Source organism: Tyto alba, unplaced genomic scaffold, assembly GCF_018691265.1.
Source record: "Tyto alba isolate M040663 unplaced genomic scaffold, T.alba_DEE_v4.0 Super-Scaffold_19, whole genome shotgun sequence".
Lineage (NCBI taxonomy): Eukaryota > Metazoa > Chordata > Aves > Strigiformes > Tytonidae > Tyto > Tyto alba.
Window position 1 is genome coordinate 10,209,785 of NW_024881281.1, and position 23,273 is coordinate 10,233,057.

The following is a 23,273-nucleotide window of genomic DNA, read 5'->3' on the forward strand; positions in this document are numbered from 1 at the left end:
GCCCCGCCGGGGCCGTCTACGCGACTGCCTGTCGGGAAGCGCCGTTGCCGGGGAGTCCCGGGGCGGGGACGGCTGACGCGAGGCGAGGCCGCCGGCGCGCGCGGCGCGGTTCGAACCGCCCCGGTGCTCAGTCCCCGGCCGCTCGGGGCGTCCGCGAATCCGTCTGGCCGGGGCGGCGGGCGGGAGCGGAGGCGGGAGGGCGGGTCACGCTCCGGGCGCTGCGCTTGTTCTCTGCGGCTGGCGGGGGAGGGCGGCAGCGAACGTGCCCCGGTTCTGCGCGGCCTTTCCTTATAAATAAAGCTAACGGGCTGCTCCCCGGTGTTTCTCGGTGTCCTTAGAAACGTACCCTTGGCATGGTTTCCCTTCCTTCCCCTAGGCTATTATTTCAGGTTTTGTAACAGAACCACAAGACGTGCGGGACAAGCGGCTGGGCTTGCCTCTCCGACCCCGCACGGCCGCGCCCCGCAGGGTTGGAGCCCTCTTGACCCGCAGAAGCTGCGGCCGAGGGCGCGGGGCAGCCCCGGGAGCGCTTGGGGTGGGGGGGGTGCGGGGCTGTGGGGCGCGGAGGGGAACATGGCGCCTGGGAGGGGCGGGGGGCGGCTCGGGGGGGGTAGGGGGGGCGGCCCCGCTCGGGCCCCGCGGCGCCGGAAGAGGCGGGGCGAGCGGCGGCATGGCGGGGCGGGGCGGGGCGGGACGGGACGGGACGGGCGGCAGCGCCGGCCCCCGCGGGGCGCTGCGGCGGGGCCGCGCCTTCCTCGACTGCTTCTGGGACATCGCCAGGCCGGAGCAGGAGGTGCGGCTGGCGGCCACCGAGAGCCTCCTGCGGCACCTGCGGGAGGGCAGGAAGGTGAGGCGGGGCCGGGGCCGGGGCGATGGGGCCGTGGGGCGGGCGGGTAGCGGGTCGGGCAGGTAGCGGGTCGGCGTGGCGCTTCCCTCCGCTCACGCTCGGAAACGCGTTTCAGGAGGAGGAGCTGCAGTACACCCTCCGGCGCCTGGTGGAAGGGCTGGGAGCCACCCGCGAGGCCGCCCGCCCGGGCTTCAGCCTGGCCCTGGCGCAGGTCAGTGCTTCCCGTCCCGTCCCGACCCCCGTCAGCGCCCGGGGTCCCGCTTGGCTGCTTGTGAGGGGCTGGAGGGCTCCGTGCCAGCCAGCTCCTGCGGGCAGGGGCAGGGGGGGCTCTTCGGCGAGCCTAGGAACTTAGGTGTAAATTTTGGGGTCACTCCTGTGAGAAGGTGCTTGAAGCTCCTCTGGGCAAGGCCAAGCCAAGTAGTGACAGTGGCTGTGCCTCTGCGGTAATGTATTTAAGAAGGGGAACCTGCAGCGGAGAGGGAGGCAGGGGTGTGGGAAACACTTCTGCAGACACCGAGGTCAGTGAATGAGGAGGCGCTGGAGCAGAGACCCCTCTGCGGCCCGTGGTGAGAGGGCAGGCTGTGCCCTGCACCCATGGAGGTCACTGGGGGAGCAGATGCCACCCGCAGCCCGTGGAGGACCCCACGCCAGAGCAGGAGGCTGCACCCGAAGAAGGCCGGGACTCTGGGAAGCCTGCGCTGTTGTAGTTCAGTGCTGGGAGGACTGCAGCCCGCAGGAGAGATCCATGCTGGAGGAGCTTGGGAATAGCTGCAGCCCGCGGGAAGGAGTCATCAGAGAAGTTCATGGAGGACTGTTTCCCATGGGAGGGAGCCCACGCTGGAGCGGAGGAAGAGTGTGAGGAGTCCTCCCCCGAGAAGGAAGGAGTGGCAGAGACAACGGGTGATGAGCTGACCACAGCACCCGTTCCCTGTCCCCTGCGCCGCATGGGGAGGAGGGAGAGAAATGAGGAGCAAAGCTGAGCCTGGGAAGAAAGGAGGGTGGGGGGAAGGTGTTTTTAAGATGTGGATATACTTCTCACTGTCCAACTCTGATTTTATTGGTAAATTAGTTGTGGTGGTGTTCAAATTAAATTGATGTTCTTTTTTTCCCAAATTGAGTCTGTCTTTTGCCTGTGATCATAACTGTTGACTCATCCCTCCCTGTCCTTGTCTTGATCCTGGAGCGTTTTGTTGTATTTTCTCTTCCCCGTCTCTGAAGGGGGAAGGAATGAGGACATGGCTACATGGTGCTAAGCTGCTGTAGGGACTTAAACCATGAGACAAAGCCTCATTTTTAAGATCCAAAGCATCACTTTTAGGGTCCAAACCTCACTTTTAAGGACCAAAGACTCAGTTTTACGACCCGTAGTCCCACTTTTAGAGTCCAAAGCTTAGATTCTAGGGTCCAAACTCCCATTTATAAATTCCAAACCTGTTTCTAAGGTCCAGAGACTCATCTGAAGGGCACAGAGCATCATTTTTAAGGCCCAAAGTCTAATTTGAAGGTCCAAAGCCTTTGGATTCTATAAATAAGGATCATTTTGGGGGCCCAAAAGTTCATTTTTCAGGCCCAAACCATCAGTTTCTAAGGCATCCTTTTTAGGGGCCAAAGCTTTGGTTCTAGGGTTGAAAGCCTCCTTTTTTATGGTACAAACCCTCATTTATAAATTCCAAGCCCCTGCTTTCAAGGTGCAAAGACTCATGTGAAGGGCACAGAGCATCATTTTTAATGAATGAAGTCTGTTTTTTGAAGGGCCACAGCCTTAGCTGTGAGATACAAACCCTCATTTTTAGGGTACAAAGCTTTGATTCTAGGGTTGAAAGTCACCTTTTTATGCTCCAAACCCTCACTTCTGGGTACAAACCCTAAGTTTTATAGGGTACAAACCCTCTTCTTTAGGTCCCAAAGCTTCACTTTTAAGACATAAACCCCCATTTATAAATTCCAAGCCCCACTTCCAAGGTGCAAAGACTCATCTGAGGGCACCAGAGCATCATTTTTAAGGCTCGACGTCTGATTTTGAAGGTCCAGATTCTTATTTATAGGGTACAAACCCTCATTTTTAGTCCAAAGCCTTGTTTTTAGGGTACACATCCTCATTTATAAATTCTAAGGACAGCTTTTAAGGTCCAAAGACTCATTTGAAAGTACCAGATCATCATTTTTAAGACCTGAAGTCTGATTTTGAAGGGCCAAAGCCTTACTTGTGGGATGCAAACCCTGATTTTTAGGGTCCAAACCCCAATTTTTAGGTCCCGAAGAGTTGTTTCTACGGTTGAAAGCTTCCTTTTTATGTTCCAGACCCTGATTTATAAATTCCAGCCTGGCTTTTAAGGTCCAAAGACTCCATCCCTAGCTGTGTGATGTCAGGGTCCTCATGAGGACGCACTTTCCCCGCTCTACCACGTTTGGAACCTCTTTGCCGGGCTCCGGGCTGGCGGCCGGGCCGTTCCCGTCCGGGGACCCGCAGCTTCCTCCGGGCACGGCTCCGGGATGGCGGCGGGGCCGTTCCGAGCATCAGGTTTCACCCGCGGGTCTCAGCCGCCCGCTCCCTCACGGGACCGATGTGAGCTGCTGGCGGCACCGGGGCTGAGGGGAATGGGGAAGGCTGAGGAGAAGTGGGGGAGGCTGAGGGGACGGAGGGGCTGAGGGGATGGAGGGGCTGAGGGGGACTGGGGAAGTCTGAGGGGATGGAGGGGCTGGGGAGAACTGGGGAAGGCTGAGGGGGACTGGGGAAGTCTGAGGGGATGGAGGGGCTGAGGGGATGGCGTCGGCTGAGGGGGACTGGGGAAGTCTGATGGGGACTGGGGAAGTCTGAGGGGACGGCGGGGCTGAGGGGAACTGGGGAAGGCTGAGGGGATAGAGGGGCTGGGGGGGACTGGGGAAGGCTGAGGGGACGGCGGGGCTGAGAGGTACTGGGGGGGGCTGAGGGGTTGGCGGGGCTGAAGGGACTGCGGGGCTGAGGAGCGACGGTGGGACTGAGGGGACGGGTCGGCTGAGGGGGCGGTGGCGCTGTGGGGACGCGTGGGCTGTGCGGGCTGAGGGGACTGGGGGACTGAGGCGGGTAGGGAGATGTTGGGGGCTGCGTGGGGCGGAGGGAAGCGGGGCTGCGGGAGGGCCGCGGGGGTTCCGGGGCCGGCGGGGCAGGCGGGCCGCGCGCCGTGAGCCGGGCCCGTGTCCCGGCCCTCGGGCGGCGGCTGTTGGTGCGCGAGCGGTCGCTGCGGCCGTTCCCCTCCCCGGCGCCGGCCATGGAGGAGCCGCGGCTGCCCGCCAACATCAACCCCAACAACTTTCCGGCCAAGCTGTGGCAGCTGGTGAACAGCCCGCACTTCCACTCCATCCGCTGGGACGCCCGCGGCGAGGGGCTGATCATCGACCAGCCGCTCTTCGAGCGCGAGGTGCTGGGCACGGGGCCAGTCAGCGACAGGGTGGTGGGAGCCACCGGCATCTTCAAGAGCAAGAACTTCACCAGCCTCATCCGACAGCTCAACCTCTATGGCTTCCGCAGGCCGGAACAGGTGGGCAGCACGGCAGGGGGTGGTGATGGTGGTGGCTCCCCCGGGCCCCTGCACCACTTCTGCAGCCCCCACTTTCGCCGCGACCAGCCCGACCTCCTCATCCACGTGAAGCGCCTGACGAAGGCCAACAAGGCAAAGCTGGCAGCCGGCCTGGAGGTGAAAAGCCGCCCACCCAACAGCTTACAGCGGCTGCTCAGCACGTCGCTGCATGGGGACCTGCTGCTGCCGCCCACGACTGCTGGTGAGACCAACAGGCCCGGTGAGGACCATGTGGGGCCACGGTGGGTTTGAGCAGCACTGGGTGGCAGGGGGGTTTAAAAATCGGCACTCCCCTGGGGGAAGAAGGTTACCGGTCATTGCTGGTGGCTGCTCAGTTCAGCCAGTGTAGGAAAATGGTGGTTGTTCACGCAGGTAGATCTGTTGCCAGTAAATACGGTAGCGTGGTTCACATGTGTTTCAGTCTGCCTGTAGGCTACAATACAGCCCCCGTTGTGTATCATACTAACACCCTCGCCTGATCTCTGTGGAGCTGGCACAGCTCCACCAGATGAATGTTACTCCTACTCGCCCATCAGTAGGGATGCTTAATAAGCTCTCATTAAATCTGTGTGAAACGATGGGTCATGTGAAGTGACAGCTAGAGCATCCTGTCAGTTTTGTGCAAAGGAGAAAAGACCTGGTAGTAAAATTTCTGTCAGTTTTCTCCTGAAGAAGAATTCCAAGCTAGATAGTTTTTAAAGAGGATTGATAAGTAGATGAGAGCTAAAGAGGAAATAATGTTGTTGAAAAGCCCCAGAACATGCTTTGTTTCTTTCTAGCCCTCCTTGAGAGGAACTGAGTTTTCCAAGACGAGTCTGAGCTGTCAGAGGATTATTCCACACATTCCATATAAGCAGAAAAGCATTGTAGTTGATGCAGTGTAAGGAAGATACGTGTGAATGTCTTGTTTTGAAGTGCTCTTAGTCTCACTGAACTGTGGGCTGCTATCAGAAGAGCAGTCCTGCTTCCCATTCCCTTGGTCGCGTGTTAACCATCATCTTCCTTGCAGCTGATACAGCAACTGTGTTGGTTCAGCACAATGATCCGAGCAGCCCTTTTGCAGCTGGCTCTTGGCCCAGGGTGATGCACCACGTGGGTGTGGAGCTGTGCGGCTTGGTGCAGGAGAAGCGGCAGGACTGTGAGACCAGGAGAAGGGGAGAAGCAGTTGGTGGTACTGCTTCCTGCAGCACCAGCCCACATTTAGAACAGAGTAGGAGATGGTGGTGTTTGTCCTTGGTTACTGTTTCAGAGTAGGGATTGCCATCTAATTCATGAGGTGTTTTCAATGGTGTGTGTGGAACTACACCGTAATACCAAGAAAACAAAATGAAGCATTTGAGAAGGGAAGGAACTTATTTCAATACTGAGACTAGGAAACATTTAAATTAAAGATTTAGTGTTAACATTGTTAAGAGTAAGGTGAGTCATTACAGGCTTATTCAATGAAATCTGGCCTGACTAATGTAATACAGGCCACCAGTAGAGTAAATGATAAGAAAGATACAGTCTTTTAAGTTTTTGACCTCTGTTTTTATGGGTGCAGTTTTAGAGAGCTTTTGCTTTTGGAGTCTCAGTTTCTAGAAAGAACAAGGAAAACATCGGGTTTTATACACAGTTGAGTTCTGACAGGCTGACAATTTACTGTGTGCTCTGTACTGACTATTTAGGGGCATGTCTTTGGTGTAAATGTGAGGTAGTTTGTTTGATAAAAAATATTTTTGTTTGCAAAGCATCAGTGTCTTCCAAATGTCTTACAACATGTAACTTTCTGTTAAACATCCAGGAACAATTCCTATAAAGCAACTGGTACTTTGTAACTTGGCATCCTATGGTGTCATGTTTATGTGTTAAAACTAGATAATCTTAATTTCCCTATCCAATATAAAATATAAACAGAGGAATTCTTATACCTCTGTTCATTCTCTGTTTATATATGGTAAAAATGCTGAACAGGAAATAAACAGTCCTATACATTAAATTTTCACGGCCAGGTGGTATTTATTTGGTGATTCGTAATGATTTTATATGAACTTGCAGAACAATGACTATGTTGCCGATTTTTTGAATTATCTCCCATCAGAGGAGTGAAAGAGGTAAATGTGAGGCTATTTTTTAAAAAGTCCTTTTAGAGTGAGAATCGGCACATACAGGTCTAAGAAAGCCTGGCTTCTGGAGAAACCCTACTGATGTTAGCCATGCGAATTGTAAGTTGCAGGATAGCTATATACAATGCTGTGGAAGGGTCACAAATGTCATAGTTCTTTCAGGAATTCAATAAGCGTAGGTGTTCTCACTGTTATTATCAGTGTTTCAGCAAAGTTACCAAAACCTCTAATAGAAATCAAGCTGTTGCGGTATAAGAGCACATGCCATTTCATGAAATAATAACTAAGAGAGGAAGCTAAGAGAAGAATAAAAGGAATATCTAAGAAATAACAAAATGGCAGAGTTTGGGATATTTTAATCTAAACTGATCTAGTTGAGTTAACTGGAAAAAAGTTGGCTTTGAATTTTTTTTTCTTATTAAATGACTTGTCATAAAGTACTTTCAAAGCCACTTGGAGGATTTTGACACTGTCCTTCCCTTAGCTGCCTATGAGAGCTGTCAGCATTGATGTTTGATAAAGTCTTGCTTTATGATTTCTGTGTTTGTATGTCTATTTGTTTTTTTAACATATTGTCTCATTGAGCACACAGTACTTTCTAAATTGCTTTTGTTTGGTTTAGTAAGTTACTGTGCATTTGATTTATAGCACGTCTCTAAATACTGATAACTTGTTACTGCAAGTTTAAGGAGACTGAATGCTATACAGACAACTGTGCACTGGCACTGCTGTAACATGCCACTGCAGCAGTTACTGCATGTTCAGGTGTAAGAATACAGTCTGTTTCTGGATTAAGTATACTGGAGCAAAGGCAGTCTTCCTAGAGCCTTGGCTCCTCGTATTACCTTTCATTGCCTGTGAAAACTCCTTTCCTTAACACTTGTTTAACTTAATTTTGTACCCACTGCAGGACTGCTGACTGTAGGACAGTTTCATCAACCTTATCATCAAGGCAGTTTCTTTCCTTACTCCTACATATCAACCTCATCCCAGAACCAGAGCATTTTACTGACAAAAAGTTTAGATCAGACTCCAGTTTCTTCCACAACATGGCAGGGTTCTCTTGGGTTGCTTCCAGGCCATGAGGCTTCCCCAACTTTTCCAGATAAAGAGGTTCCCTTTCCAGTACTCCGAATGTTTCCAACAGAGGCCACATACACACTCCTGCCTGTTGCCTCTCCTCTGCCACTTCAGCAAGGGTCTCAAACCATGGCTACTTCTCTTCCAAACAACAGCAGCTACACATCTTCAACGCAGTACTCACAAGCCTACTATCCAACAGGTATGAAAACAAATTCTGCACTTGCTTTTCAAAAAGGTATTTAAAAGTGATGCTTTTAAATATTTTTCTACAATGCTCTGTCATGTATATATCTCCAGTGAGATACAGATAGAAAGTGTAAAGCCTAAAAGGAAGAGAGACTTTTAAAGCAAGATTTTCTGTTTGGTATTCTTCTCCGTCCTCCAGATTTTGAGCATTCCCTGGTGATTTTCCAGATAGCCTCTCTGTTGAAGCTAAAGGGTGAGGAGAAAAACTAGTCACTGTTAGGCTAACTTTCATTTTTTTTTTAATTAAGCAAAAGTAGGATGATTATACTACAGCACCGAGAGCTTGTTGAAAAGTAGTGTACTAGTCCTTGGTCTCATGTTTTCTCGGTTTGAGTTTTTGAAGTCAAAGATCTGTCAGAAGTATTGTGTAGAATATTTCATTCTGCTTATACTATTTCCATATCTTATTTTTTTTTCCTTGCTTAGCTTTATGTTGTATTTTTTTTATGCACTGAAGACTAGAAAGTACAAAAGTATTAAATCCTTTCTTTTGTCTAAAATGTTTCTGCTAAAATTTTTGGTCTTACTTCGATGTTTTTATTCTTCAGAAGAGAAGTTGAAGCAAATTATTGTTATCTTCCTTGCCTTTACCTTGAATTGGAAGAATCAAGTGATAGGTTATTTTTCTGGGGGTAATGGTGCGTTTGTTTTTTCTTATTATAAATTTCCCTAAAACTTCTGAAACTCAGAACATAGTGAATCTTTCCTTGAACAAGCTAAAGCTCAGTTATTATTCTTTCCTTCTGCCTGTTCCTGCCTTGACAGCTGCACCTTCACTAAGGCAAATATCCCTATTTAGAAATCCTACATGTGGTGGCTGTTGTCTTTCTCCAAGTACACGGGGAAAGCTTCATGCCTTTTGTGCATGTCGTCTGACACCTCTGTTGAGAACATTTCAGACAACAATCACTAGTTTCCGTAACATCATTTTTGTCAAGGAATGATTCTGAGGAGCTAGGCATTTCTTGTGGTCACTCTTAAATGTCTAAGAGACAGGCAGCTTTCGCTATATGCTCCTTGCTCTGTGCTACTTACAAAGATTACTGCTGTGGCTAGAGCCTGTGTTATCAGCTGCGATATATTAAGTCTCCTCCCAGAAGCAGGGTGTCCTGAGAATCAGAGAATCCTAGAATGGTTTGAGTTGGAAGGGACCTTAAAGCTCATCTAGTTCCAACCCTCCTGCCATGGGCAGGGACACCTTCCACTAGATCAGATTGCTCAAAGCCCCATCCAGAATACCTGCCCGCTTAAGGTGGGAGATGGTCCCCACTTATATTGGTTGCAGAGCACAGGCTGAAATTCATCATGTTGAATTTTAGATGTCTTTATCTCAGCTAGTCCCTCAGATGCCTTCTACAGCCAAGGGGAATAAGTGGGCATCTCTAGGGTGTGATTCCTATAGCTTGGTTTAGAGTTTGTCTTGGGGTGAGATTACTCGTGTCCTGGAAGTGCCTGTTTTGCAGTACTGGCTGCAGAGTTGAGGGAGACTAGCGGAGGTTTGGACATGAATATGTAGGTCTCTGTAACTGGATAACGCTAGCCTCTCTCACTGGAGTTATCAACGTTTAAAGAATTGACTATGTTGTACAGGTAAGATCATCTGGGGTGGGAGGTGGCGGGGAGAGAACGATAGAAGCATACCAAATTTTGAAAGGTACAGAAATTAAGGTGTAATTTGACCTGAAATGGAGAAATGTATTAAATCTGAGGCTTTTGAAGACTCCAGTGAATTAACTAGTACTTCTGAGAAGGTAAGTCTGACATTTCACTAGAGAGTATTATAAATCTTTTGATTTTTACTGTCACTTTGAACTGTCTCAGTGTTTTCACTTGTGTTTCTGTGTGTCTCTGAATCTCTCTGCTATCCTTTCTTCTGTATCTTATAACACAGAAAATGCTGAAAGCTTATTTCTTCATATGCCCATATGAAAAAGACTGCTTTCCTGCATCTTGAGAGCACAGCACCAAGATCAGTTTATTTGGAAAGTGATAGTTAATCTTAGAATATATATTTCATAAACAAGGTGACTAAAGAATGTATGTTCAACCTTGACTCTTTTAATTTCACTTTTGAAGTTTCATTAAATTAAATCAAAGTAGAACTTTGTCAAAAGGTTTATTTTTATGTATATTCAAACTTGTTTGTTGACTCCAGCAAGAAAAAGATCTCCCTGGCTTTTCATTATGATTCTTATTGAAAGGGCAATAAAATAAAAGATGCTTATCTGAATCTTTTTTTCCTGCTAGCATTAGACCATGATTAAACCATCTAGGTTTTTGGCAATATCCGGAATCTGTTCGCAGGTTGTAGAATATTCTTCTGAATGATGTCCAGATTTCCTCATAAAATTGATCAGAATTAGCTTTTGAAATAACATGGGTCATACACATATCTCATGCTTCTTTAGAAGGATGCCCAGTATCTCTTTCTGTGTTGTTTAGCTCCCGTGTTTGTTGCTCCAAGCTGCTCAAAAATTCACCAACATCAGATTAAAAAGAGCAATAGGTGTAGATATTAAAAAAGACATACTGGTTATGGTAGCAACTTTCTCATGTGAAATCCCATGTACATGTTAGGGTTTGCAAATAAATGGATCTGATCTTTTTGCCATCTCAAGTTACACTCTGAATATTTACTTATTATGAACACTGGACTAAATTTGATTTCATCAGGGATTTCTCTCTCTCTCAAAATTATTCAGATTTTAAAGATTAGCTGTCCTGCAAATAATGCCTTATTTTTAAATTATCTCTGTGTGTCACCAAAAAATAATACCTACAGAACACTGCCTCATCTACAAAGTGGCTTTTTAGAATAAAATCACAGTTTAATTTGTGTGCATCTGTATGAACATCTTGGCTCTTCCTGTGTGAATCCACTTTCTGTGGTATGTTATGATGAGAAAGGCAAGCAGCCAAATTAAAAAGGTGATATTAAGATACAAAAGACTGTGATTATGAAGTTTCTCTGTGTGTGTATATCAATTTTACAATATATATATGTAATACACATACACGTATATTAGGATAAATATTTTTTAAGATGAAGGAATCAGTCTTAAAATGAACTGGGACGTAATAATACATTTCTGGAATTTAGTCTACTATGTGATTATTGAATTGTTTAATCAAAGTAAGCAATAGAACTCTGTGTACCAAACACATATTCTGGAAGTCTGATGACTGTGTTTGAATTCTTGCAGCTGCACTGCAGTGCCGTTCACCACCTCTCCACACAGATGCCCTGACTGGCTGTGCCAGTCCTATGGCTTTGATGGACACCCACTGCAGCTTCTTCCAGGTGAGCAGAGCATGCTGAAATTAGGTGAAAGCAGAGGAGATTGTATGAATTCGTATATGGACTTTTGGAGTTTATGGACTTCTGTAGTGAAGGATATAAATTTGAAAATTGATCTGCTTGAGAAAGTGAAAGTAATGTGGTCTACAAGTATCTATTTCAAAGAACCACTGAACATTAAATGGGTAGTTTTGTAATTCAGGCTGGGCTTCAGAGTAGCAGCATAGTGGATGTTCTCATCAGTGGAGTGGTTTCTTCTGTGTAAGTTTTTTGCTTGAATTCACCAGGATTCATTTTATTGAATGAGTCGATGTTTATATTTGAAGAATGTCCTTGCCTAGACAGAAAGAGATTCTTTAATGTTATGAAAATACTGGGAAACAGCTCCACTTTTTTGTCCCAGGCAGCTTTCTGCAGTTCTGAGTTTCATTAGATGAATGAGAAAAACTAAGGTGAGGTTTGGAATGGGCCCCACCTCAGAGATGTCTTATTAAAGATAAGGGCAGTACCTACTGTAAATGCTTTCTATAATTCCGGTGGAAACTGCATCTTATTTGGAGGGCTCAGCTTGTCAAATTATGAAAGATCTGAAGTAAAAATGCAAGGGTTTCCTTTTCTATTACAGAATAATGCATGTACTTTTTTTTTCTTCAGAAAGGACAAGCAAAGCAAGTTATGCATATGTATGTTGAAAAAGGGTTGACCTCCCCAAGCTTGATCATCCAGTTTCCTGTCTCACAAATATCAACATTTGTCTTTTATTAATCGTTTTTATATATTTATACGCTTGTCCAAGACAGCCAGGTTATGGCCCGGAAAACACGTTGGAATAAGGATATAAATAGCCACTGGCCAATCATGCCATTAATACTCTAGTATTTATATTTTACAGAATGCATTTTGTTCTCTCACTTTCAGCAGGAGCCTCTTTTTCATCTGGGACATGAGGATCAGTCTGAGTGATGGGAAGGCACAACCAAATAACTTCTTATCTCAGAAGGCTGAGATCAGTGTTTGGGATAGCAAATCATTCCAAAGGAGTCATCAAGGGTGGTGTTGTGGCTAGACTGAAAGCTAAAGTAAATACACTGCTCAAAGGGTCTACTAGAAATCAGTTGTTTGGAGAAGGAAATCCATGGGCAGTGTGTGGAGTCAGAAGAGATTTAGGCCACTTACTAGTGGATGCTTTGATTGTACAACTCTAACGAGGGAACTGCCAGTCAAAAGCTGCTGGTGCATCTGGGCAGAGGTGGCTGGAGGGTAACCCGCTGTGTGAGCGGCCCAAAGGCCAGCAGTGGCGCAGGTCAGTTCTGCCAGGCCAGTACCCGGCTGTCTCTGAGCAGGAGAACACAAATGTCATGCGGAACGGATCGACAGGACTTCTTGAGATTTCTGAGTCTTAGCGTAGCGGAGATCACTGCTCCTGGAACGCAGTGACAGGGGCTGTGCAGATGGAACAGCAGACAGCAGTTTGCTGTTGGTTCTCACTGAGCTGGGGGGAAGGATCCGTTTACCTTTTGTGTGCTCTGGGGAAGATACTTCCCCAAACTCATGAAATGGGGGTTCTAGCTGGTGAAGGCAGTGAACTACAGTCCTCCTTCCTTCTCTTAATTTTTATGCAGAGGAAGGGGTTACAGTTCAGGTGTTGGACAAGAAGCATTGCTCCCCAAATGGTTTTCATATGGTCCTGTTAATAGTTCTAATGCAGCCCCTGTGGACAACATGTTTCAAAGAACAAATACTACAGTACAGGGGGTACCTAGCAAGCATGGGAGACGTGTTGGGGGGAACTAGCTCTCCCTGGAGTATTCAGTTACTGTATTCACACAGGCCTTTTTGGCTATTATTATACAACTTTGACAAAGAATGTGTATGTATTTCTATTAATATGCATATGCATTGATTTTTATATATTTCAATTGAGTAATGGCAGGCTCAGGGTTCAGAGTGTGATTTTTGGAATTATGAATATCTTATTACTAAGTGTGATAACCTTTTGTCCTCTGTAAACTCACACATACCAGTTTTAAAAAGCCTTTTTTTCCTTAATAGTAGGAAACATTGCAGGCTTTGAACAATCATTCATTTTTAGGATATTGATTGTCTCGGTCGAGACGGACAAATCTACGGTTGAGACGGACAAAACTACAAGACAGATTCTTCTTTAAAGCAAGTTAACACAAAAAGCCAAAAGCCACAAGCCTTTATTACTCTCCTCCTTTGTTCCTTTATACTTTTACTACAGGGTGTACAGACCTTCCGGACCGCCTACAGACCCGCCCCGTCATGTATGTGTTCATACATCGCATGTTCATGGAAATGAACCCTGGCTCTTGCCAGGGTGGAGAAGTTAATATGCATAAGCTCATCACGCAAGCGTAGTAAGATGAAAGGTTCCAAAGTTCAGGCTCCCAAGCTTTCTGGTATCTCTATCCACCTAAAACTAGCTCCAAGTACGGGGTTATCAGTTCTTCCGATGTGTCTCTTTTCTTACTGGTTCAGAGTTGTTATGCTTTCTTACTGTGGTTGGTAAGCTTGCTCATCTTGCAGCTCCTCTTGTTCTTGTTTGCTCTCTCAGGGGTAGATTGGAATCCTTTCAAGGTTGAAGTCGTCCCTTCCCAGGGCCTCAGTGCATCTGAGGTCCCCCACAATTCCCCCTTTTTGTATTCGTGATACAAAAATTGCCCGTGTCGCCTTCTGCAGGGCCCTTTGCCTCAGGGACATTAAACATGGCAACATCAATAACACAACTACAACAACAATCAATACCAACATTCCAGTCTTGATCAGTGATAAAATCCAACCAGACAATTAAGTTTCGACAGGATCCCTCCCATGCTCTATCCCCACAAATTAAAAATACTCCTTCAGGCAAAGCAACTGGAACATTAAAAGACCTTGATTTTTATCAGAAGTATAGTAGCACCAAATGGAAGCGTTGCGATAGAGAGGTAAAGTAGCTATTACATTTTGTCCTTTCTATGGGGTGTTATAGGTATAATTAAACATCACACAAGCATCCATGGTCACCGATCCTAAAAATTCTAATTCCTGAGGTTCTTGTGTTACTTGGGGCAAATGCGCATATACTGCATCCCAATTATCAGTATATGTCTATGGGCTAACACAGGGGCCCACATTCACAGGGTTGGACCAGGTGTCTACAGGCAGCCCAACCAGGCAAGTGGAAAAGGGGCTTCCAGAGGAGGCAACAGAGAGACATAATGTTTTTTGTTGTGTTATGTTTGCCAACGTTACCCATGCATTCGCTTTGGGTTGTGGCACCAGCCATGCTTCATTATCTTGTACAGCAGTCCACAACAGGCCGAACACAGCGAGCAGGAATCCATTGAGGCCCGCCATGTGTGGAAACACAAGCATGTCCTCTTCCCCATGTCAACAGTTCACATGGAGAGGACCATTGACCTGTAATCAGATCCCTTATCTGCACCTTGACCCCTGGTTTTACCCCAGAGGTAGGTGTCAGGGATCCAAAATGCCGCAGCATTGGCGGCTGCGGTGAGTCATCTGTTACCTGCAAAAAAATTAACACATATGTGGCTTTATTAAGGTGTGATTCCGGACTTTCTCCTCCCATTCCCCCTTTTTGTTTTTGAAGCATAAACGCTTCAGGGTGCCACGCTCCACAATAGCTTGTCCTGTGGGAGAATGAGGAATACCGGTTGCATGCTGAATTCCCCAAAGAGATGGAAATGACGCCACTTTGCTAGACTTCTACGCCGGGCCGTTATCAGTCTTAATTTGTTGTGGAACACCTGCAACTGAAAACGCACGTTGCCAATGTCGAACAACATCCTTCGCTGATTCCCCAGTGTGCGCTGTAGCAATAATAACAGAAGAAAAAGTGTCAATTGAGACATGCACATATTTCATCCGTCCAAAATCTGACATGTGTGTAACATCAGTCTGCCAAACTTCTAAGGCTTGTAACCCACATGGATTGGTTCCATAATACCGAGGAGCATGCTGTCCTTGACAATCTGAGCACGCTGCGACAGTGGCCCGGGACTCCGTGTTGGATAGATGAAACTGTCTCCTCAATGCTTGATGTCCTTGATGAAAAAATCGATGGGACTCAACAGCTTGCTGTTTGACATTAGGCATTGGCCCCATTGCGACCCCTGCTACAGCAGCATCGGCTTGAGCATTACCTTCAGTGATAAAACCTGGCAGCGTCGTGTGGCTTCTAACATGCAAACCATAATATGGATGCTGTCACTCTTGAATCATAAGCCATAATAATTTTAGTACCTCAAATAATTTTTCATTTGTCACATGACCTAGCACAGTCTTATCCAATCATTGAACTAAACCAGCGACGTATACAGTCAGTGACAATATTTAATGGCTCATCAAATGTTTGAAAAACCATCACCACGGCTCGGAGTTCCCATTGCTTGTAGGGACTGTGACTGCCCTCCTTTTTTGTTTTTATTAGGACACTCGGCTTTTCAGTAGCCAGCCTTGCCACAATTAAAACATTTCTGGTTCTCCAACCAGAGAGCTGACATGGCTGTGGCAAGTTCTGACACTTTATATTTTACTGATCCTACTTTCGCACAGGCAGTGACCATTTCCCTTATAGTTGGATCGCCTGGCACAGCTTCAATAATCGGCATTCCTCATTTGCATTATCACGAGCTAGTTGCTTTACCAGCATCTGCCGCAAGGTGGGGTCATAGACTTGTATTTCAACAGATGCCATTATTTTTTTCTACAAACGGCAGAAACGGCTCTTTGGGCTCCTCCCTTATAGTAGTATATCGCGGTTTTGGCTCCGAAAGTTCCGCAGTCCTCATAATAGCCTCTATACCTATCGCTTTCACTTGTTCCAACACAAGCGGATGCCAGTGGGCTTGTGCCTGGGCATCACCATACTGCCCTAATCCCATGGGTGCTTCCGTTCCCACCCCATATCTAGGGTCCTGCTGATCTAATAGGAAGTTTTTCGCTGTCTGTACATCAGCACGCTGCCTCCAAATGTTGCGAAATGCTGCATTTTGCGCTGGCTGAAATATAATTTGCACAAGTTGATTTATGTGCAAAGGGACCAACTCATCAGTGTCTAACAAGTGTAATAATTGCATGACTGCAGGAGAATTTGGACCATGCTGGGTAGCAGCCTTCTGTAAATCTTGTAGTGCTTTCCAGGCAAACGCAACATGCTCATCACCCTGGCCCTGTTGGGTGGCACGAATTAGTGGAACCACCGAGGGACCAATAGACTCTTTTTGGATCGTAATGTGACTGTCTCGCAATCCAGATGTCTGGATAGCCTCAGATAAGTCCCAATTCCCCTCCTCCATGGCTCGCTTCTTCACCTCCTTCCAAAAATTAGCAGGGTCTCTGGGGAGGACTGTTAGCTCGGCGGTAGGTACAGTCTCATCGGGCTGCATATATTTCTGTGGTTCCACAGCACCAGTCAGTATTGAGGGGGTGTCTTTTTTTATCAAGAAAGGGGTTTGCCAACCCCACAGCTATCACCAGTTTTTCCAATCCGTCCTTTGTGTCACTGTTGTTACTAATTTTTTCGGTCTCATCTTGCTTTTGCTTAAGAGCTTTTAAAGTGTCTAATAATAATGGCCGTGTAGTTAAAAGTCCTAACGCTTCCTTGTCACCCCGCATTGTGCAGTCTATTAACTTTTCTCCTGTTTTCTCCCATACTGTTACACTGAACACAGTTTCAGGGGATGCTGGCACTCCATTACATTTTCCCCGTATCAGCATCCTCTGTAACATTAATTTGTCCATTTTCAGTCCCCGCTTTTTCAATATTGCTTTCCATATGTTCAGCACACTAGCTTCCTCTTTCGTGAGTGTCACGCCCATGTTCCTGATGGCTCACCTGGTACGTTAGCTGTCAATTATCGGTCCATGGACTTAGCAGCTCCACCACTGCTCTCAGCTTCACCGGCCTCCATCTCCACATCCAGCAGTCAGCTTTTCTCAGTGTTCTGTTCGTTGGTCGTGGTCACCAATTGTCACAGTCAAGACAGACAAATCTACGGTTGAGACGGACAAAACTACAAGACAGATTCTTCTTTAAAGCAAGTTAACACAAAAAGCCAGAAGCCACAAGCCTTTATTACTCTCCTCCTTTGTTCCTTTATACTTTTACTACAGGGTGTACAGACCTTCCGACCGCCTACAGACCCGCCCCGTCATGTATGTGTTCATACATCGCATGTTCATGGAAATGAACCCTGGCTTTTGCCAGGGTGGAGAAGTTAATATGCATAAGCTCATCACGCAAGCGTAGTAAGATGAAAAGTTCCAAAGTTCAGGCTCCCAAGCTTTCTGGTATCTCTATCCACCTAAAACTAGCTCCAAGTACGGGGTTATCAGTTCTTCCGATGTGTCTCTTTTCTTACTGGTTCAGAGTTGTTATGCTTTCTTACTGTGGTTGGTAAGCTTGCTCATCTTGCAGCTCCTCTTGTTCTTGTTTGCTCTCTCAGGGGTAGATTGGAATCCTTTCAAGGTTGAAGTCGTCCCTTCCCAGGGCCTCAGTGCATCTGAGGTCCCCCACAATTGATAGGCAGGATATTTGCAGAGGAGATTAATACCTTAGAACAGGTGATAGTGAGAATCTATTTCTGTCTAAAGGTAAACTCCTAGTGCTTAACTTTGGGCCTTTACGTCCTCAGTGGAATAGAAACATAACTTTGTTGTTTGGCTTTTTTTTTTTTAAAACCTACAGATTTTTGCCACTTGATCATGGAAATATAGCAGTTCAGAACATGGTTGCCTGCAAAATACATATGGAGCAGTAGCAGAGGGCTCCAAAAAGCAAGCAGCACATTATAATTTAACACCTTAACAATTGGAAGGGGTGAGGTGAGACTCCCAACCAGCAATATGTGGCTTGTATGCGTGGTTTTGCATCGCACAGCTCTGTCAAGTTGCTTGAGTTAGATCTGTCATTACTAATTCAGGTGTTGGAGTGTGCCTAGATTTCTTCTAGCTTATTTCTTGTAGCTAGTTTTATAACTGAGGGCAAAGTTCAGACTGTGAGGATGTGTACCCTGACTCTGTATATTCTGGTTTTCTGATTTCTAGTTTTACTTAATATGACATTTTGTAAGAGCTTGAGTTTCAATTTGTCAACCTTAATTCTGAGTTAAAAATACTTATCATGTAAACCATCTAGACAGTGTTCAACACTTATTAGATGTCCTTTTGGAGTGGAGAAGAACAGTTGTTATTTTGTCCCTAGTGTGATTACAAGAAAACATTGAGTGATTGTTGGGTTTATTTCTTTTTTTATTTGGTTTTGAAGGAGAATACTGGTGTTAAATGTGAATCCAGTACATCAGAGGCAGAAGAGAGACAATTCACTTCAGGAACTGAGCTTGTGAACAAATCTGTAGAAGAGACAGACTCATCTCTAAAGCCTAGATGCAGGAAAAGACACAGTTCACACAAGGGCAAGTTCGCTGGTAAGAGATTCTACATTTTTTTTAGCGATTATTGAGATAGCTACTCTGAAACTAACTGTTACAGAAAGGGGAGATCAGAAGAGTTTGGTTATTGTCTGCAGTGTAAGTACTTCACTGTTCCTTCAGTTAAAACATTATATTTGTACAACCTCTTAGTGTACTTACCAACATGCTTCTGTAGATATGCTTACGCTAATTACTCTTATGTGGAAAAAAGTATAAATTGTATCAGTAAATAAAACCTGAAGTTCTGGCAGTTGTGTCAGAAACCTGGATGCCACAATGTTGAGATGAATTCCATATATATGTTTGCTGGAGAGTGCCAGTGCTACAAAGGAAACACTGAGTAATGAAGGGACTATTGAAATAACAGTGAAAAAACTCACCAAACTGATGAAGTTAATGTGGAAGTCCAAACTTTTTGTCTCAGATCACTAAATAAATTTGGTACCAGTCTGCTGATACGTATGTTGAAACAGATGAGAAAAACAAGCAGCAGAACATCTGAGGCCAAATAATTCACAAATCTAGTAACTAAGGCAAGACCTAAATGTCCACAGATGAGAGAGATATAAGAGGACACAAAGAGTACTTTGGATCCATTCTAGAAGAAAAGGTGGTGCAGCCTGCAAGTCTCACAAGAAGCTATTTCCCTCACAGCTGTTCATCAAAAAACGGATTGTAGAGTTTGAAGAGCTGTTGCTCACTTCAAAAGGTAGTTTCTAGATTCCAGAGAATGATGCTAGTTAATAATTCAGCTCATAACACCCATCAGTTTCAATCATTTAAGTGAGGAATAAAGTCTTTTTGTCAGGAAACTGAGAAAAAAGTTGGATGCCATCTTAGAGTGATAGAATATCCCAAGTTGGAAGGGACCCTTAAGGATCATCGATTCTAACTCCCTGATCCTTGCAGGACTACCTAAAATTAAACCATATGTTGTCCAGATGCTCCTTGAACTCTGACAGTCTTGGTGCTGTCATCGCTTCCCTGTTCCAGGGACCGACTACCCTCTCAGTGAAGAGCCTTTTCCTAATGTCCAATCCGAACTTCCCCTGACACAGCTTCATTCCCTTTCCTCATGTCCTATCGCTTGAAAGACGACAGGCTTTTGTTTAACACGCAGAATTCAGAGTTCTTGTTCAACTACTTTCTGGTATCATGGATAATTATCAAACTTCACAGGTTTCATATCTAAAGCAAATCATTTGCTTATATGCCAGTTGTAAAGTTATGTACAGGAACATTTTGGAAAGCATTTACATAGGATTGTTCCACATAGATGAAACAGTTACACTAATGCTAGTTAGTAAAAATTAGCATAGAGCCTACTCTCTGGGAAACCTGATAGTCATCCAGGTCTACATTTCCACTGCTGTACCGTTTAGGCTTGGTGTATATGTGAAGGGTAGAGACAGACAGCACACCTGAGCCAAACGTGACAGGCTCCAGTTGGCTCAAAATAAACTGGGCACATGATACAAGCCTCGAAGCTGGTATAGCCTATCTCCTGCATTTCAGCTGTAAGCCTGAAGCAGAGAGGTTTAAATAGAAGCTGACTTGTGTTGCTCTGACTATGTGTTTGTCTGTCAGTACCTCCTTTCCTATGTGAGTCTTTGGAAACAACTTCTTCCTTAATCTTTCTGTGCTAAAATGTTGCATGACAACAATTTCCAAGTGTTTCTTTATAACCTATCCTCTGTGATGGAGTCCTGTCCATTTTCTTCTTTTCCTTTGGGCACTCATTTGCAAGTTTTCTGAGCCTGCACTTTGATACATATCCTGCTGTAGGAAAGGCTTTTGTTCCATCTCATTCAGTAGGCTGTTGACATGTTTCCCTTTTTTTTGTTATGTGGTGACACCAAGTTCTAGGTATCACATAGCGAGAGCCAACATAATGTGGTACCAAAGGCCACTGAAATGAAGATGGAAGGAAGAGTCACCTCTGTGACTGGGAGCAGCTCTGGGCTGAAACCAAGGTGATAATCTGTATAAATGGGCCCAAAATCAAACCCTCCCTTCTGGAGAGGGCATTGCTTTCCTTTGAAGAGTGGGACCAGATTTTTTTGCATTTTGCAGCTGTTCTGCAGCAAGAAAGATAACCAACATTTTACTAAAACATAGTTTCCAGGATTTCCTTCCATACCTGCTAGCTCATCTCTGCAACACCATAAATCGCTGTCTTCTTCAAATAAACAGTACGCTTAACCAACTTCCTAATTCAAGTTTACCAGTTTTAAGACCACCCTGCCAACCAGGGTCATGATGAAAGGTCTCTCTAGTGCATTGTCCTTTCTCCAATGGTATCTTTGTCTTTTTTGTATTATTAAGTACAAAAGGACTCAGTAAACTTTTCTTCAGTTATTTTTTCTAGTCACTTTTAGAAGCCATGCAGTGTCCACTGTGTTTTTTGTAAGTTAATGTCATTAGCATAGGTTAATTACACAGTGGGTGAAGAACTCTCCTCTTTGTTTTAAATGCAAGTGTTTGCTTTAACCATATCTTTACTCCTCATGCACTCATTGTCTTTGTACCTGACAATTTGGCAGAGGAAGCCTGTTTTCTTTGGTAGCAGCATGAGAAGAATTCTTTGTGAGACGTCCCAGGAGTCAGAGGCAGAGGCTGCAACAGGGGGTGCACAACTTAATTCAGCACTAAGATACATCATTGCAAATAAGTACAGGCTATGTCATCAGTTCCCTTCCCACTCTTTTTCTTGAGAGACAGTGGGTATGGCTCTCTAGTTCCTGGTGTGTTTATCACATTGAGGTGTGAGGGATAGTTCACCCTTCAGGGACTGCTTTTTTCAGCCCCAGGCTCTTTCTTAGGACATAGATTTGAAGGTGCTGATGATGCATCTTCTTCCTCTGCTACTTTCTAGTTGAGCTCATCTGTAAAATGGGATTTCTGGAATAAATCTCTCTGGTTATGTTGGCAGAATCCACACTTGCAACAAGAGTCCTTTTGGACTTCATGAATGATTGATAGGAACTCTGTAAATTCTTCACATATCCTTCCCCATCTCTTCTGCATTGTACTGCACAGGTACACTCAGCTAGTCAATATATATATGTACTGGGCCTAATATCTGTGGTTTGTGCTTTCTATTCTAAAAGAGTACATAAGAAGGACCAGATTCTGATTGGAGAAATTGTTGTTTGTAGCCCTTGTTTATGGAAATAGGGATATCTGGGAGGAGCAGGTGGAATTAGTTACTTCTGGATTTAAGCATTTAAGCATACTGATACATTAAGGAAAAAGCTTTCTTTCTCAATGGCTGGCCATATATTTTTTGTGACTTGTCTAGTCCTTCAACATCCTCTATTTTTTTTTTTTTTGCTACAAGAACACAGACATAATACTGAGGTACTACCAACTCAGATGAATCCATCATTGTCACGCTGCAAGGTGCCCTAGGCATTCACCACCCATGCCCATGCCACTCCAGTTGTGTCACTGTGCATTCCCTCTCATTCACTCCAAGGTAAAGAGATTTATAAGTGCAATTGCTAAGGGCAAATCTTCATTCAGGCAAGGTCTCCCATCCTATCATATGTTCACTTGAACTATTTCCTGCACCTTCCAGCCAAAAATAATGTTACTGTTCATTTAGTTTTCCTAATCAGTCACACAGTGATCTCCTACAAAGGTGTTAAGAGGTAATGTGGGGACAGGCTTTGCCCTGAACTCAACATCTCCTGTTTGAAGCCCAGTGTGAAGTTGATCTCAGGAATTTGAACTGCAGCTTCTTGCCCCAGCTCAGTTGCCATTTCCTTTACTTCATTATATATTCAGTGAAGGACTTCCAAATTACCTGTCCTGGAAATCTGCTGGTTTGGATGAGTGGATGTTATACCCTGTCTCCTAACTGTACATAATTTAGGGTCACATCGTTACTAGCCCCCTCATATCTCCATCCCTATGCATTTTCAAGATTTGTTCCCAACAGAGTCTGCTTTGGCAGGAGGCGAATCTCAGAAAGTGCAGAACTGGTGCTTAATGCACAGAAACTTTGTAGTATAGAAAAAGAACAAGGGCTGGAGTTCTTTTCCTAAGATGTGAATGTGTCTGGAGATTAAAGTTCACGTGGGTGACATTTGCAGTGGTAGTACTGTTGTGACTTTATCAGGGTAATTGTCCACTTTCTTGACCTGCAAGATCTGGCCATAGATTGGAAGTATCTCAGTTTTGCTGTGGATTAAGGTAATTTTCCAAAAAGGAGTCTCTTTTTTGTCCTTCCTGTGACACCATGAATTTTCTCTAGGGTCCTGGCACCAGCTATGGGGTACTTTGAGGCAACTGTGCCTTTTATGGATGAATGAAGGTGTATGTCACAAGCAGAACAGACATTTCTGTAGATACGGCTAGGTTTTATAGTAATTAACCTTTGGCAGTTGGTATCCCTGGTAGTGAATGCACATATAAATAATATATCTTGAAGAATGGGAGCACCTTTCTTATAATTTGTTTTGTTGTTATCTTTAAAGTTTTGAAAAAAATAGGCTAATTCCTATTCTTTAAGCACATACAAGGACTAATATTTACTCGGTATTCCCTTTTCTTCCTAGATTGCCATCTGCTGGCAGATACAGCTTGCAAGCAGGGGTTCTTTCTGAAGGAAGAAACAGGAGAGTGAGAAGTGGGTGACAAGTATTTGAAAATGTGCAGCAGCTGCCAGCT

At 45.2% G+C, this 23,273-nt stretch overlaps 2 protein-coding genes across 3 annotated transcripts; both read left to right on the forward strand.

The window, feature by feature from the left end:
- Positions 1 to 670: 670 nt before the first annotated feature.
- LOC122153324 (myb-binding protein 1A-like) lies at positions 671 to 3,200 on the forward strand. The gene is made up of 3 exons (XM_042791366.1): positions 671 to 847; positions 963 to 1,058; positions 3,149 to 3,200. The coding sequence occupies exons 1-3, from the start codon at positions 671 to 673 to the stop codon at positions 3,179 to 3,181; spliced, it is 306 nt and encodes a 101-aa protein (XP_042647300.1). The 3' UTR covers positions 3,182 to 3,200.
- Positions 3,201 to 4,095: 895 nt separating this feature from the next.
- On the forward strand, positions 4,096 to 23,271 carry HSF5 (heat shock transcription factor 5). Of its 2 annotated transcripts, XM_042791554.1 has the most exons (5): positions 4,096 to 4,606; positions 7,420 to 7,791; positions 11,042 to 11,139; positions 18,434 to 18,593; positions 23,162 to 23,271. In XM_042791554.1, exons 1-5 carry the CDS (start codon positions 4,096 to 4,098, stop codon positions 23,227 to 23,229), a joined length of 1,209 nt encoding a protein of 402 aa, XP_042647488.1. In that variant the 3' UTR covers positions 23,230 to 23,271. The 2 variants fall into 2 exon arrangements, with proteins under 2 accessions (XP_042647488.1, XP_042647489.1); XM_042791555.1 differs by lacking the exons at positions 18,434 to 18,593; positions 23,162 to 23,271 and adding an exon at positions 12,055 to 12,157.
- The last annotated feature ends 2 nt before the right edge of the window (positions 23,272 to 23,273 follow it).

What these genes read in the sequence shown, in the direction of transcription:
- LOC122153324 (XM_042791366.1), top strand. Translation starts at nt 671, where the DNA reads ATGGCGGGGCGGGGCGGGGCGGGACGGGACGGGACGGGCGGCAGCGCC. An exon ending in ACCTGCGGGAGGGCAGGAAG is followed by an intron (nt 848 to 962) that starts GTGAGGCGGGGC and finishes AACGCGTTTCAG; the next exon opens with GAGGAGGAGCTGCAGTACAC. An exon ending in TCAGCCTGGCCCTGGCGCAG is followed by an intron (nt 1,059 to 3,148) that starts GTCAGTGCTTCC and finishes TTTATGTTCCAG; the next exon opens with ACCCTGATTTATAAATTCCA.
- HSF5 (XM_042791554.1), top strand. Translation starts at nt 4,096, where the DNA reads ATGGAGGAGCCGCGGCTGCCCGCCAACATCAACCCCAACAACTTTCCG. An exon ending in ACAAGCCTACTATCCAACAG is followed by an intron (nt 7,792 to 11,041) that starts GTATGAAAACAA and finishes GAATTCTTGCAG; the next exon opens with CTGCACTGCAGTGCCGTTCA. An exon ending in CCCACTGCAGCTTCTTCCAG is followed by an intron (nt 11,140 to 18,433) that starts GTGAGCAGAGCA and finishes TTGGTTTTGAAG; the next exon opens with GAGAATACTGGTGTTAAATG.